This window comes from Myxocyprinus asiaticus, chromosome 22 (genome assembly GCF_019703515.2).
Source record: "Myxocyprinus asiaticus isolate MX2 ecotype Aquarium Trade chromosome 22, UBuf_Myxa_2, whole genome shotgun sequence".
Taxonomy (NCBI): domain Eukaryota; kingdom Metazoa; phylum Chordata; class Actinopteri; order Cypriniformes; family Catostomidae; genus Myxocyprinus; species Myxocyprinus asiaticus.
In genome coordinates, this window is record NC_059365.1 from 3025849 (window position 1) to 3043645 (window position 17797).

Consider the following 17797-nt stretch of genomic DNA (forward strand, 5'->3'; position numbering starts at 1 on the left):
ATATATGTTATCGACTATATCACTATACTACAGGATCTCAGCTTTCTAATGACACCTAGATTGAGCTTCTAGTCCACTCAGAGGCCGAGATATTCAATGAAACAATGAGGGTGTTGCTTTAACTGAAAATTAGACTGAATGTCTATGGACGAGCACATCTATGAGGGCTAAAATGCGTTAGACCGCCACCTACATTTCAGATCTGTATATTGTGATGGAATAATTGTGATAAAGTTTAAATTGTGAACAGAACCAAAATTACAGTATTAAAAAAAAATATATATTTTTTATATTATTTATAAATAATTGGAGTCTTTTTTTTTTCTAAAAAAAAGGGGGTTCTCTAAAAGAGACACATTTTTTTGCAGTTAGTCCACAGTATATGTGAATGGTGAGCTTTTAAATTTCAGTGTGAAAAATTGCGGACGGCAACCCTTAAACCAGAGTTTAAGGGGTTTAACATTTAGTACCATTTAAATTCTAATTTAAATTCAAACCATTCTTTGACCAGAATATCAGAAAATATGTCAAAATAAGATTCATTAACTGACATGATTTGATTTCATTCAAACAATTAGATTTAGATTTATATTCAGTTCTGATTCAATTTGATCAGAATTCTAGAAAATATGTTTAAAAATCAAAACAACATCAGATTATTTAATTTACCTATTCAATTACAATTCACTTCAAATTCATGTTAAAATTAAATTCTGTTTTAGACCATAATACCAGAATGTCCCAATATATATATATATATATATATATATATATATATATATATATATATATATATAAAATATTCATTAATTGACCTGATTCAATTGATTTCAAGTGATTTTGAGCATTATACCAGGATATTTTCTAGATTGCGATTTTTATGATTTCCATTCAATAGCAGTTGATGTCAACATTGTGGACGTCAAGATTTGTACTCTAAAAAACCTAAAATTTCAGGTTGTTTCTCACTTAAACCAACACATGCTGCTACTTTCACATAGACTACTTTTATGACATGTTTGAGTGCTTTTTTAAGCTTTATAATTAGTCACTATGAACTTCTATTGTATGGAAATCAGGATCACAACATTCTTTAAAATACCTCCTTTTGTGTGCCACAGAAGAAAGTTAGTCATACAGGTTTGGAACGACAGGAGGGTAAGCAAATGATTGCAGAAGTTTCGGTTTTGGGTGAACTATTTGTCTGAAGGAAAATTCTGTCATAATTTACTCATCCTCATGTCATTTAGTCAAGAAGTCAAGATTTTCACACTAAAATAAATTACATTTCAGGTCCCTCCAAAACCTTTGCATGCCTTCAGAAGACTCGATATAAAATGCACAAGTCACATGGACTACATTTATGACACTTTTTTCAGCTTTAACTACAGTGAGTCACTATCTACTTCATTTGCATGGAAATCAGGATCACAACATTATTTATCCCTCCTATGGTATTGAAAAATGGCACTTCCCTTTGGTATTAGAGGCCATTTTTGACCGGAGGCGTCAGATGTGTAACCCCCCTTTTTTATGATGATAATGATACCATTTCTTCTTCCTTGAAGTAAGAACAATCAAATTATGCATTTCTTTTGGGATTTTATGCTATTTTGATCTTATTTACATGTAAATTTCTAAAATTTACCATTAATTTGCATATACAAATAAGCAAATTTTTGAAAAAACAAAATCACAACCTATACTTCTATTCAGAACCTATGTTGAAACATATATATATATAAACATTATCAAACTATAATTTTTCAAAGTTGAGCATTTTAAAATTGATTTGAAGTGTCAGTTTTTGCAATCAAATCTTACCATGGTGTTACAAAGTGAAGACACAGAATAAGATTTTTTTTTTTTTTTTTTTTTTACCAATAATTTATTTAAAACATACAAATGTCATACCTCAAAGTAAATGCATAACAATAACTTTCTATAGTAAATGTGTATTTTGCAAACGTGTGTGTGTGTGTGTGTGTGTGTCAGAATTCTGTCATCAGCTGGAAAACAACAGATGACTTGTAATGACAACAATGACCAAAAGATGGCTGTAGAGCTCCACTTATTGATGCCTTGGTTCTGTGTGTTTTTGTGTGTGTTCTGCATTGTGAGTGTGCTATCTTCTCACCCCTTCATTTATGAGTGTGTATGTTTAGCATTGTGACTGTTTATTTTTTTTTTGACAAATGTAAAAAAGCTCTGTGTTATAGTCTCACCACTTCACCAGTGTGTGTGTAGGTAGGTTTGTGCATGAGTAGGTGTGTATGTTTTGCACTGAGGATGTTTTAGAGTCTCACCCTGTAATTTCTGTCTGTTTTTTCCTGCATTGTGGCTGATTTATTGATTGTATTTGACACATAAAAAAAAAAAAAGCTCTGTTTTTTGGTCTTTCCCATTCATTTTCAATGGTTGGTCAATTTTGACCGTGAATACCAAAGGTGTCGCTTCTTTTTTTTTACGACTGCTTAGACTTCTTGAATCAAGCCCAGTTGTTTCTTTTCTTTTCTTTTTTTTTTTTTTTTAATGTTCAAATGGCAAATGGAGAAAAAGTCACCAAGTCTTGTACTGTTCAGATAAAAGAGCTCATTTTTATTAAATGAGGAAAATTTATTTAGGTCAAAAATGACCGAATACCATAAGAGGGTTAAAATATCTCCTTTTGCAATCCACAGAAGAAAGTCAGTCATACAGGTTTGGAATGACATGAGGGTGAGTAAATGGTTGTAGAAGTTTCAGTTTTGATTGAACTATTCCTCTGTAGGAAAATTCTCTCATCCTCAAGTCATTTCAAACCCATATGACTGTCTGTCTTTTGCTGAATAAAGGAAATAGTTTTTAAGCAGATTGCGAAAGTCAGTCATACAGATTTGGAAAGACATGAGGGTGTGAAAACTATTGCAGAAGTTTCAGGTTTGGGTTTCTCTTTCCAAAGTTTTGAAAGACTCCTAGGATGTTCAGACACATTGTCCTTACACTGGAGAGAATACGAGTTCAACACTGATGAAGAACAGAGTTTGTGTGTTTTTACGAGAGGACAGCGATATGAAACAGTTTCTGTCAAAACATTCTCAATCACACACAAACATTTGAAGAGAAGCACTTCGCACTACCGTCAAGCTCAATAAATAATGGGCTTTTATGAGACTGTTGACCCCTTACAGCTTTTTAATGGAGTTTACAGCCGGACAGATGTGCCGTCTCTCTGAGAGTGAGCAACACAATCCAACTAAACTAAAGAAGATTTTTAGAAATATTTTTGCAAGTCTTTTAGCCATCAGTAGACAGTTGCCAGGCAATATCCTATTGTTTAATTGAATGAAATGAACCATTGTTTAATCACTATAAGATTATGAGATTTATGTTCAGAGTGTGTTTGTAAGTGTGTGTATCACCAGATGTTCAGGCTTTGCTCTATAGACTGTCATTGTGGGTTCACAGCACACATACTGTGTGAATGCACCAACAACAGTGAAGGACAATGATGTTACCAAATACACAATTTAAAGGGATAGCTCACCCAAACATGTTAACCCCTTAAACTCTGCTGCATTTTTAGGCTGCCACCCACAATTTTTCACACTCAAATTTAAAAGCTCACCATTCACACATGCTGTGGACTAATTGCAAAACATTTTCAGAAAACACCCAAAAAAAAAAAAAAAAAGACTAAAATTGTTCATAAACAATATTGTATGTGTTTATAATCGTATACTAAAAGTATTAAAAAAAAAAAAAAAAGAAAAACATGTAAACGTAATTCTGGTTCTGTTCACTCAACCTCACTTTGAAACATATAATTTTATTCCACTAGATAACACATTTTAGCCCTCACAGATGTGCTCGTCCATAGATGTTCAGTCTAATTTTCAGTTCAAGCACCACCCTTGTTGTTTCATTGAATGTTTCGGCCTCTGAATGGACTAGAAGCTAAATCTAGGTGTCAAAAATATATTTTTTCTGATTATTTGTTTTGCATGCCTTTCCTTCTGGATGGCATATTTTGTTCTGCACATCTAAGATTTAACATTGGATTATCCATACAAGCAAGCTCATAGACAAGTAAAAAATGGCTATTTGTTTTAGAAAACTTCTTAAGGTAAAAGCAGATATAACGTTCTTGCTACTTGGGACTTACAGCAGTAATTATCGGAGCATAAATGAGACATTTGTATTTGATGTATGTGATTATTTTGAAAATCTTTTGAACTGTGGTATTAGGGCAACAAAATAATCTGTACAGTCACATTCCTGATAATGAGAGCGTTCATTTGATATATGACTTGTCCATTTAGGTGCTATGTGAAGGTCTTTTATATTTCTACCCCATTACCTCTATGGGACGCAAATTTTCAACGCGAATGTTTTGAGGCTTTACTTTGTTATTTTAAGTAATATACATGCAGAAGTGATGGTTATCCCTGAAATGTTGAGCTTTTGAGATTTAAAATGATACCTCATATGCCTGACTTATATATAGGGATACTTTAACGTTTTAAGCGTCAACTTTTTTGCGATATAGCACCCCCCTTTGGACCCGCCAGCAAATTAACGGGTTAATTCTGTTATCATTTACTCATCCTCATGTCGTTCCAAACCCATATGACTTTCTTTCTTATGCGGAACACAAAAGAAGTTGTTTTAATGACAATCCCAATGTGTCTTTTCAATATAATGGAAAAAAATATCATAAAATAAGTCCATGTGACTCGTGCGTCATACTCCAAGTCTTCTGAAAACATATGATAGGTTTTGGTGAAAAACGTACCGCATCAACAAATTATGTTATTACATTTTTTTACTAAGTTAACCCCTTAAACCAAACCCAAACATAACCATGATTTTAATAGGAAAATAATTTTAGTGTACCATGAAAGAAAGAAAATGTTTGGAACGAGACGAGAAAGGCGTGTTACAGGTTATTGACATAGAAATAGTCATTCGTATTGCATAAATATGGAATGAGACACCAAATATGTTCACAGACATTTTCTTAACCCTCCTATTGCATTGAGAATCTGCATACACCTTTTGCATTCAATTTTGACCCAGTGGAATTCAAGCTTATAAATCATTCATAATCTGATGGTTTTCATCTAAATCTAAGAAAGTCATTAATAAGTTATTAACTGTTCACACATGTAAAAAGATTGATGTTTTTGGCACGTTAACTGACAAAGTAATTAATTAATATGCCATTTTTTGGAAATAATAAAATGTAGAAATTCTTTGACATAAAAAAAAAAAAAAAAAAAAAAAAAAACTTAACTACAGCAAAACCAGTGTGATACATGTGAAGACATTTCTGTGAAATTGTATCTAAATATAACATAATATACAATTTATATTAATATCTAATGTGAGAATTACTAGTAATTTGAATTCATTGATATACAAAAAAAATCTACAATATCATTTGTAAAGCCACAATTGATGCCCCGGTCAAAATTGACCCGTGAACGCATTAAAAAAAAAAAAAAAAAAAAAATGGTTATACCTCTTAAACAATGTTTTTTTGTTGTTAACATTTTTATTGATTCCATACACAAAAAACAATAAACACAACATAAAATATGGAATCAGTTACATAAATGAAAACCCCTCCCCCCGAACACCCAACCTCTCAAGTGACTATCCCCAAAATGAATGACCTCCCCATCACCCAGAATGCAGAGTCTGGGGCAAAATGAAAACCGTGTGTCCAACACATCACACATAAATCCCTGAATCTTCAACCAGAATTCCTGTATTTAACACATCCCCAAAAACATGGGTTATGTCCCCATCTTCTGATTGGCATCGCCAGCAGGTGGGTGTGTCTTTAAGACCAAGTCTGTACAATCTAGAGGGGGTCCAATATAATCGATTCAAAATCTTAAATTGCATCAGACACACCCTTGAATCTCTAGATGCAGACTTGACATTTTTTAGAATCTTAGCCCACTCTCCCTCCTCCAATACCAAATTTAAATCTCTCTCCCATAATCTCTTGAGAGAAGTTGAAGCTCCATCCCCCAGACTCTGAATTAACAGAGAGTAATACACTGATGCCTCATGACCTTTTCCAAAAGCAGTTATCACCACTTCTAGAGTATCTGCTCTTTTAGGGGGGTGTATGCTACTCCCAAAAATAGTACAGAGCAGGTGGCACAGCTGTAAATACCTGAAGAACTGAGATCTAGGAATCCTGAAATGTTGGAACAAATTTTCAAACGATCACAACCCACCACTCTCATATAGGTCACCGAGTGTATTAACACTCCTCACAATCCACTCCGACCAGCAGAAAGGGGACTCACCAATACGCAACTTTGGGCTTAGCCATATGCTCGAGGCAACATTTAAATAATTGTCTGAATTGAACACTCTGGACACTTTTGACCATAGCGCGTGCATATGCGAGATAATGGGTGCGACTTAACTTCTCCAATTAGTTTAATAGAAAGACTTTGTAATAGTAAAATAGGGGCAATACCTTTCTGTTCAATTCCAAACCAGGGAGGGGCTCTCTCATGTGGAAGTGACCAATGAGCTAAATGTCTGAGACCGAATGCATAATAATAAAACAAAATCTTGGGTAGGCCTAGCCCACCTTTGTCAATCGGTCTATGTATCTTGTTGAAATGTAACCTGGGACACTTTCCACTCCAAATGAAGGACTTCGCTATACTATCAAATTGCTTGAAATAAGAGAGGGGGACATCTACAGGGAGAGATTGTAGTAGGTAGTTGAATTTTTGAATACAATTCATTTTAATAACATTAACCTTCCCAATCATCGATAAATGTAATGAAGCCCACCTGCCCACATCACTCGAAAACCTTTTTATTAAAGGGTCAAAATTAACTCTGACTGAATCACATAATTTTGCTGGGAATAAAATACCCAAATACTTAATGCCCTGTTTGGGCCATTGAAAGGCGCCCGGTTGAAAAGCCGTTACTGGGCAGTACGCTGTCAGAGGCAAAGCTTCGGATTTAGACCAATTAACACTTTTCTAATTAAATTTAGAAATTTAGGCAAGGCATAGATCTAGTGGGGTCAGAGACGAATAATAAAATATCATCTGCATAAAGTAAAAGCTTATGCGTCACACCTCCCACCACCACCCCTGGAAAATTATCCTCCTTTCTTGTCGTGGCTGCTAATGATTCCAGGGCAAGACAGCACAATAATGGGGAAAGAGGGCAACCCTGCCGGGTGCCCCTATTCAGAGTAAAATAATCTTAAATTAATCCATTTGTTTGTACCGCCGCTACAGGGTGTCTATAAAGTAACTTAATCCATCCAATAAAAGTATTTCCAAACCCATATATTTCCAGCATCTTAAAATGATAATCCTATTCTACCATATCAAATGCCTTTTCGGCATCAAGTGAGATGGCAGAGACCAGAGTCTGATCATTCATTACTGACCACATGATATTAATGAGACGCCTAATGTTGTCAGAAGAACTGCAGCCCTGAATAAACCCCACCTGATTACAGTTACAGTGGAGACAAATTCAACCAATGTATTAAAATGGAAGTTGTTGGGTAATGTCACAATGGGATGATGTTTAATAACCACAACCCCCCTGAATGAACCTATATGTATAAGAGATGTCATAACTTTACTCAATTGGTTAGCCAGAATTTTTCCCAAAATTATTACATCTAGCTGGATCAGGGAAATTGACGGTAACTCTTACACTCGCTTGGATCTTTGTCCTTTTTAAGAATCAGACTGATCCGGGCTTGTGTCAAGGTTGGTGGAAGCTTTCCATTCTTTAAAGATTCCGTATAAACTTCTAACAAAAGTGGAGCCAGTTCTGTAGCGTAAGATCTAAAGAATTCCATGGCAAAGCCGTCAGGCCCCAGAACCTTGCCTGTAGGTAAGGCCTTAATTACCTCATCAAGCTCCTCCAAGGTTATCTCAGATTCAAGAGAATTTTTTTTGCTCAGTTGTCAATTTAGGAAGTTCTAATGGTTCGACATTCGATGCTTCAGCTCTGCCTCTGCACTTTTAATATTCTCTTCCAACTCCACGAGTTCTCGTGCTTTGTATTTTTTGATGAATGAGGCATACTGTATTATCCGACCCCTAAGAACAAATTCCAGCTGATATAAAGCCGTTCAGTTTCCTCGGACAGATAAACAATTGTTCAGTGAGTCAGCTGATATGAGTGCAGCAGATGATGTAATCATTCCAATGTCCCACGAAAATTCTCCACAAAAACAAACTCCAGCCAACAGCACAAAGAATGAACAGACTCATCCATAACTGTCCCGAAGCAGTGTTATTCCACAAAACGAACTCCAGCCACTAGGCGGAACTAGCAAAAAAAAAAAAGAAAAAAGTATCCATTCTCAATCTGGCTGGGAACTTCAGTGTAAAAGCGATCATCCGTCCATGCAAAAGTTTCTTGAAGGAGTCATGCCACAAAACAAACTCCAGCTGCTAGGCGGAGCCAACGCAAAAAGAAACAAAAATGGCACCCAGCTTCCTCGGACAGCCAGAGTAAGTACAGTGAGTTAATCCACTCTGGAGCTACATGAAAAACCCCAAATGGCTTACTCACCCATTGTTTTTATAAAAGACAGTGCTTGCTTTGGACACGTAAATACCCTGTGACCATCCTTCGTTTCTATTCTCAGTTTGGCCGGAAACATCAGTGCAAAAGCGATCTTCCACTGATGTAAGAGTTTCTTACATTCCTTGAACCGATCGCATTTCACTCGTCGCATTCGCAAAGTCCGGGGACAAGAAAATATCGTGATTCTTCCAAGAAAGTTTTCCTTTGATCCTCGCCTCGCGCAACACGAGATCTTTATCGGATGATCTCAGAAATTTGGCCAGAATTGATCGAGGCCTGTCTCCCTCAGCAGATCTCAGAGCCGGGACTCTGTGCGCTCACTCGATTTCCAGTTTATGGCCTGTTATGTCGAGCAGACTCGGGAAGAGCTCGTCCAGGAATTTCACCATATCTCTACCCTCTTCATGCTCAGGAATTCCAACAACTTGTATGTTATTCCTTCGGCTCCTATTTTCCAAATCTTCCAATTTTTCCAGGACTTTTTCACGACTATTTTGGTCACGGGCGGACTAATGGATAATTCCCTTTCGGATGATTCCAGATAATCGATTCGTTTCTCAACTTCTGTCACTCTTGTAACCAACTCAGAGAACTTTACTTCCATCGCCGTAATTGATCGACGTATTACAGCGAGATCCTTCAAGTCAGCAACAACCTTCGTCAGCATCACCGAGATGTTGGACAGTTGACGCTGAATTTCATCTCCTGACGTGCCGTCCAAATCGAGTCCCCAGCTCGCAGGGCCACCAGAGGTTTCATCTTGAGCATGTAAGTGACTTTTAATGTCTCCAGAGTCTGAGGATTTTGACTTCTTTGCCATGTTTACCTCAAAGAACAAATATGTAACTGGGTGTATCGAATCTCACCGGTTATAACATGAAAATAATAAAAAAAACATCAAAGTGCGCAGAGCTCCTGTTTCACACGTCTGCTTCTTGCATGGCGTCACAGCGCAAAATTCTTAATGTTGTTTATAAATCTGAAAAAAAAAAAATATTCAATTTTAATAACACATTTTATTATGTTTTGATATTCTTGACAAAGTCCCATCAGTTTCAGTTTGGTTCTTGTACTAAAAACTAAGTGTTATTTAAAATTGATCTACCTCTGTGTAACGTTGGGTACGAGGAGTGGAAGAGGAAGAGAGGAGACGCAGGAGTAGAATCTTTAAATCTTTTAATCATACACGCTAGAGTGGAAACAAACTAGTAAACATAACACTTCTTAAACACAAAGTAGCACTTCATTAACCCAACGAAACACTTCAATAACTGACAAAGGAGTGGGCAAAACTAGAGGATATTTATACACAAGGAACTAATGAGGGAATGGAATACAGGTGAGGATAATAAGGAACAAATGGAAGTGATGAGGGCAGTGCACTATGGGAAATGAAGTCCGGGGGAAAACTTAAAAATAAGAGTCCTTGAAGAAAACGAGGGAGACGGACCGTGACACCGGGTCAAAAATGACCCGAACGCAATAGGACGGTTAAAATAAAGTGTTGGATAGGAGGCTAGCTAAAATGTACAGAGCTCCTTAGAGGATAGGGCGGGAACTTTTATTCTGAAATGGTTTTGCGTTCCCTCGTAAGATGTTTACCATGGTTTTACAACAGTAACCATATTTTAACCATGATATTCGTAATAAAACCATAGTGATAATACAAGGAAAGGAAAACTATGGTTATAAAAATTATTATTTTGTGGTTATTATGGTTTTACTATAGTAAGATTGTAGACTGTAGCAACCATAGATTTAGCATAAATAATTTTCTATTGTAATTTTATAGTAACTAGTTTTTTTTTTTTTTTTGGTGGGAACCATGGTTGTACTAGAGTAATACTGTAGTAACTATGAATGTTGTAGGCTAACTATGTTTATGTTAAAACCATAGTAACCACAAGATTAACCATGGTTAATCTTGTGGTTACTATGATTTTTACTACATATAGTAAAACCATAATAACCACAAAATTATGATTTTTATTACCATAGTTTTTGTTTTCCTGTATTATTACTATGGTTTTCTACGAATATCAAATTTAAAATGTTGTAAATCTATGGTAAATTTATTCCCAGGGAACGTAAAACTTATTGCGATGGAATAAGATTTAAAATAAAAATATTGTATCAATTTGAAATTCTGTTAGTTGATTAGTTGGTCTCTTTAGAAATAAAACTCGTACCTTTTCATACGAGCCAAGTCGATCTCTTACAATTTTGTGATCTTGTAAAAATGATTACAAGTTGTCATGAGACTATGTTATACACATATTTAGGTTTTAACGTGAGCATAAGCATATGCGAATAATATTACAATTTACATATTTACAATTTAAATGCTTTACTTCCATTTTGTATGCTGAAAGTCAATGGATGATTTTCAAAATTTAATCTGGAATTTATTTAAAATTCTTAAAATAATGCACCTAAGGCCAGGGACATAGATTCCAGGGGAGATGGGGGGGGAGGTAACCCCCCCAATAATAAAATCAAGCAAGTACAACTTACAAAATTAAATGCTACTTTTAATATTCTTTTATGCTAAAATCCTAAACCGTAATCATGAACAAAGTAATAGTGATGCATGCCTTCGCAAACACCACTAAAACTGTGCACGGAATTTCTTTTGTAATATTTTGCTACATTAGAACAAAATTTCCTGTTTATCTGCCCTCAGAGAGGCATGACAAACCAGCAGACAGTCCCATCATTATTTCACTCACACGCTGAGACACAAATAAAACATACTGTATACATCCTGTGACACTGCGAGTGAACGCTGCCTTTTCATATAAAAGTGCCACATCATGTCAGATAAACAAAACGATGGCTTGATTGTCTCGTTCTGGTCACCATCAGTGAGAACTCCGGCTGTTGATGCCATGGCAACTGTCACACCTGAGACTCTACGCTTGTTAATTTGTCATTCGTATACTCGCCAGCCTTAGTGTAAATATCTTCTGGCATGGTCGCCCTGACAGGGTTATAAAATAACTGTCACAGGTGTCAAGCGATGTGTGCTTGAGGACAGTGTCTCCTCGCATGGGAAATATTGTATAATGGGCCATTATATGTTGAGCGGTGACACTAATGGAATGGGGATGTTACAGTGGAGACAACTTCAACCAACGTATTAAAATGGAAGTTGTTGGGTAATGTCACAATGGGACAATGTTTAATAACCACAAACCCCCTGAAACACATTTGTGTAATTTTCATGTTTCATGTGGCATTCTCAAGAGGAAAGCTACATTTATTTGTTTGTTTAGTGCTAGTTTGTGTTATAGATCAAATTTTATATCAACATGTACACAGGTTCTCATTTACTCTTTGTTTATGCACTGAAACATGTCAAGAATGATGGGAAATATATTGTCTCCATTTGTCAGCTGAAATTTTCCATTCCGCAGCATGCCAGTAATATTCATGGAGAGAATTCCATTTTAACGTTACAATCTTTTTGAACTTCCCGTACTGCAGTGTTCAAATAATAATATGCTAAAAATGCACCTCGAGACACATGCATTCTGTTCAATTCATTGCGCATTTGAATAAATGTTCACAGTCAAATTGAGTCAATTTAAAACTTTTTAATTTTAGTTAAAAATAGCACAATATGTTGCTCTGTCAGGATTTTCCTCATACAGGTGAAAAATAGGCTCTGAACCTCTGGGTAATTTACTGGTAGTGAAACAAAAGCAATACATTCAGATATGAAGTGGCAAGAAAAAGTATGTGAACCCTTTGGAATTTGCTGCATTTATGTATAAATTCGTCTTAAAATCTGGTTTGATCTTCATCTAAGTTACAATAATGAACAACAAAAATCTGTTTTAACTAATACCACAAACGTTTTTATTGTTCTTGTACATATTGAATACATCATTCAAACATTCACAGTGTAGGTTGGGAAAAAGTATGTGAACCCCTAGGCTAATGACGTCAACAAAAGCTTATTAGAGTCAGGAGTTGGCAAACCTGGCATACAAATAATGAAACAAGATTGGAGGTGTGGGTTAGAGCTACTTTGACTTATAAAAGGCATTCAAACATTTTGAGTTTGCTATTCACAAAAAGCATCTGCTGACGTGAACCGTGCCTCGCAAAAATGAGATCTCAGAAGACATGTTGCTTTGCATAAAGCTGGAAAGGGTTACAAAGTTATCTTGAAGAGCTTAGATATTCATCTGTCCACAGTTAGACAAATTTTCTATAAATAGACAATTTAGTACTATGGCTACTCTCCCTACTCATCCTCAAGGAAAAATTAATTCTCACGTTTATCAAGATATCCTACAGGATAATATCAGGGTTGGCTTTGCACCAGCTGAAGCTCAGTGGATGTTGGGTGATGCAGCAGGACAATAACCCTAAACATCAGAGTAAATCCACTACAGAATGGCAAAAAAAAAAAAAAAAAAAGGAAATCCACCTTTTGGAGTGTCCCAGTCAGAGCCCAGACCTTAACCCAATAGAGATACTGTGGAATGACCTCAAGAGAGCCGTTCACACCAGACATCCTAAGAATATGGTTGAGCTGAAGCAGTTCTGTGAGGAAGAATGGTCCAAAATTACTTCTGAACGTTGTGCAGCTCTAATCCATTATTCGCATCTACTGGAAATGCTTAATTGAGGTTATTGCTGCCAAATTAGGATCAACCAGTTATTAATTCAAAGGGTTCACTTACTTTTTCCATAGCACTGTGAATGTTTAATGGGATGAGTTCAGTAAAGACATGAAAGATTATAATTGTTTGTGTGTTGTTAACTTAAGCACATTGTGTTTGTCTATACTTGTGACTTTAATGAAGATGAGATCACATTCTATGACCAATTAATACAAAAAACAGCTAATTCCAAAGGGTTCACATACTTTTCTTTTTGCCACTGTATTTACATTTGTACTGCAAAACTCTTGAATGTTACATAAACTCTCTTTCAAAAACACAGATTCTGCAAAAAATAAAATAAAAATACAAATGCCTGTTGCCTAGTATGTTGCACAGACAAAATCTAAAATAAAAGCCAGTTTATTTTGCAGTGAGTGTGTTGTTGCTCTATACGAATTCTTAAGTTAATTAGACAGCCTGTATGGGGTGGAGTTTAAATAATGTTTATGCACCTTTTCATTGTGTTACTGCCAATTAGACTTACATTACCAGTCAAAAGTTTGAATACACATACTCATTATTTATTAGTACTATTCTCCACATTTCAGAATAATAGTGAAGTCGTCAAAACTAAAACTAAAGCTAAAACTAAAACTAAATAACGTAAATGGCAGTATGGAAATCATGTAGTAACCAAAAATGTTATCTACTGAAAGAGTTCACATGTATGCTGGACACTTGTTGACTCCTTTTCCTTCACTGTCTGCTCCAACTCATAACAGAAAATTGATATGTAGGCACAATTTATCTCATCTACAAAACTTATTTAAGGTTTTAACGATCATGGAAAACATACATTTAGTCAAGTGTGTCCAAATGTTTAACTATTACTGTAAATACTTCAAATGTTTTTTTGCATCATATCATACAATAAATTGCCATATCACAGTGTTTTCATCAAATGATTTTATTGGTCTTTTCTCCCAATAATATTCCTCTCTCTTATGTGAGATGTTCTCTCAGAACAGGAAATGATTCTTAAGGGAGATGAAACAGTGTCTCAGAACGCCCTGCTGTGACCCTGCAACCATTGTCTGGTCTCCATTTGTCTCTCCTCTTTCTCTCACTTTCTTTTGGAAGATGTTTAGTGAGAGTGAATTCTCATAAAAGCGCCTATTTTTTAGCATGTTCATTTTAGAAAATGCATCAATAGAGTTGTAAGCCTTGAATCAAACGAACCAGCTCCGATCTGAATCACAACATGACAGCTCTTTTATTCAACTCATCCCATAAAGCACTGATAATTATGTAGTTGAACGAGTCTGGGTTTTTTGTGGCTTTTAAAGGCATTTTCTAATCTTTTATGCTCTAACGCTGCAACATCCCATTTTCACTAACACTGAAAATGTCTGAATGTTGATAAAGTGCCATCTGTGTGTCACAAATGCTATTGGAGCTTTTCTCAGACCTAACTTCACATTTCTGTGCCAGTTTGTCAAGGTCCTGTCACTCTGTCGGTCTGGGTTTTTGTGTGACAGGATCGTGACATCATTGCTCTGTGTATGATTTGTGTTTTTTCTTCTGACTTTGTGTGAGCACACGGCTTCGGTTGTGGTTTCCCTGCTGTGCCCTCTTCGGTCGGTCTTGTTTTTCATGTCCGGATTATGGTGTTTGGACCAGGACTTCCCTGCCAGTTCGGTTTCGGTTTTGCTGTCGGGGTCCGGACACTCGTGCTCCATGTCTTGTCTCTTATTGCCGTGAGTGGATTGCATTTATGACATCTTGATGGGATGCACTCGAGTCAATAATCTGTGTCTGTCTCTCACGACCGTGGGCGCGCATTACGGTCATTTTGCGTTGCGCGCCCGGGTCACGATCTGTCTTCACGTTGTGCTGAGGTTTGGTCACTTCTGTCTGAGCTTTCGAGTTTATTTGTGGCCGAACTCTCGCACAGGTGTCTTGTCTCGTTTTGTTGCCCTTGGGGTGCATCGAGTAGTTTTTGCTTCGCGATGTATGCTCGGGTTTTGTCTAGTTTGAGAATGCAAGCCACTTTGTTAGCGTTGCCACGCATTCTCTCGTCCTATCTGTCGGTTGGCATGGGCGAATGTTGCCTATTGTTTTGACTTTGACTTTGTTTTGTTTCTGTTTTTGCCTTGTGTCTCTCTTTCTTGCTTCATACCCCGACTCCTTGTTTGCCTATTATTAGTTCATTTGCCTCACCTGTCCCCTTGTTAACCTGTTTGATTTCTCTCCCTGTTTTAGCCTTCTAGTGTTTGCTGTCGAGTGCCAGTTCGTCTTGTTACGTGTCCCTGTTCCAGTTGGTCCTGCATCCAGTTCCTCTGCCCCAGCCCAGCTTCAGTGGGCTTCCAGCGGATTGTGTTTTCCCCTACAGGGTAGTTTATGTTTGGTTTGTTCCCTTTTGTATAAATTAAACCCCATTGTCTTCACTTTGCGTTTGGGTCCTGCCTCTGCTACTACAAACGGTGACAGTTTTGCTCAATCTCTTTTTGTCTTGGTGATTTTTAGTGGATATATGAATTCACTTCCCCTCAAGTTCACACACGTGTCCTAGTAAAGTAACAACAGGTGGATTTTTCATTATCTAAATGCCACTTGTTTTGATATTTTGTTATCTAATGCAGTGACAATCAGACATATTTAAGTGAGACTTAAGTGTCCAAAAACATTTTGGGGGCCACTGTACATAAACTATGTCCTCTCTCTCTCTCTCTCTCTCTCTCTCTCTCTCTCTCTCTCTCTCTCTCTCTCTCTCCCTCCCTCCCTCCCTCCCTCCTGGTCTCAAGGTTGTTTTTTGGCGTTTCTGCCGAACTTGTCACTGAGCTGTTGAATGAGGTCGGCGAGTTCTCCTGTCATTTGAGACTTCTCTTCGAGAAGCTCGTAGCGCAGACTTGAGATGTCCTGTTTGATCTCCTTCAGCTCGCCTGTAACACACACACAGACACACACACACACACACACACACACACACACACACACACACACACAAACACAAACAAACAGATTAGTTATATTTACATTTAAGAAGAGAAAGCATTACATGCCTGTCAAATTATACAGGGCAACATACTTGGAACATTGATGTTGGCTTGATAAAGCCTTGTCTGACAGTTTAAACAAGTTTTAAAAGTTTGTTTACATTTGTGGGTTACATTTGAATTTTTGACAGTTTGAGTTTGAATTAACGAGCAATACATTGGCCCATTTGAACATTCCGTCAATGTAACACTATTCACCTTATTCAGCCCTGCCCCTTTTCCAGACTCCGCTCTTCAGAATTTTGTCATCTAACTTTCTGTTTGTACTGAAGCTACTGAGAAGAGTCGATCAAAATGGATTACGTGTGGGAGCACAGAAAGTATTTTTCACCAAGAGTTGATGGTTTACTTCATGACAATGCTCACGAGGACTCTAAACGTTAGTTTTTACCGACACCCGTGGAGGTAAATTCGACCTGGCAGATCACATTCAGACAGCTGTGGCACACTGCACTTTTTCATAATACAAGCGTTTAATTGTTATACGTGTAATTCTGCTTAATGTTTAGGTTTTAACTTGTTAATTATTTGTGTTAAAATGTGTGGTTGATATGAAATTTTCAATAGTGACACATGCAAGCGCAACATTAAAGAAAATTTCAATCGCACTTTTTACAATTAATTTGTCACCCTATATGTTTAGAGGCTTAAATGTGATTAAAATTGTTGTAAACAGAATATAAAATAAAACAAACTCTTTCACGTGTATGTGTGTGTGTATAAATATAGTGTCACCCCTCACCCCTCCCTTGCGTTGTTTCTTGGAGTTTAATGAGCACGGAGGCATATCAGTACGTCCACAGCATGAATATCTTGTGTATTTATGAAGTACTCTGAAGTACTCTTATTTTAAAATCTCCCCCCTCTGCTTTACAGTTGTTATGACATCCCCTAAACACTTTAAAATACTCATAATAGCTTTTGACAACTCTATAACCTGTAAATCACATCAACACCATAGATATCTATATAGAACCGCTAAAACAGAGACAAAATGTTCAAGATGGCTGTGCACTAGTTTTTCTGGCGCATAAGTTGAATGAATACACTATGCACTTACAAAATGTATTATGCACTCAGCCATGTAGTGTATGAATTTTCAAAGTGTAGTATCATCCCAAATGGACACTTATCAGATTTTTACTACACGGAAGCATTCGCCGTTTAACAGCTGATGGAAGTGACGTTTCAAACGCACGTGATTTGTTTCCGCTAGCTTTAGCATATGAGCCAATCTTAGTTCAACACTTGTATTTTAAACAACGTACATATTCACACAGCTTGGGGTGATGGTAAAGCATTCAACTCATTTTTGTAAGGTGCTGTATCCACTGAAGTTTTGCCAGCTGCTACATTCTTCATTATATACAACTGTTTTTTCAGACCAGCATTGTAGCCAGGTAACTTCGCCTCTTCCGCTATGTACGGCAAGCCGTGTGCACTGAGTGCATGAAGTGTCCAACATTCCACAGTTTTGACAGTTGAATAAGTGCATCATCCGACTACAGTTCTTTCTGCTGAATTTTCAGTGTACCCGTACTA

At 36.7% G+C, this 17797-nt stretch overlaps 1 protein-coding gene across 1 annotated transcript in view; it reads right to left on the reverse strand.

Annotated features, from left to right (window-relative positions):
* Nucleotides 1-15998: 15998 nt before the first annotated feature.
* LOC127412663 (short transient receptor potential channel 7-like) overlaps nucleotides 15999-17797 on the reverse strand; it is a 64960-nt gene continuing 63161 nt past the window's right edge. The window contains exon 11 of the mRNA XM_051649210.1: nucleotides 15999-16141. Coding sequence (XP_051505170.1) covers nucleotides 15999-16141 — 143 coding nt within the window. The remainder of the gene's footprint in view (nucleotides 16142-17797) is intronic.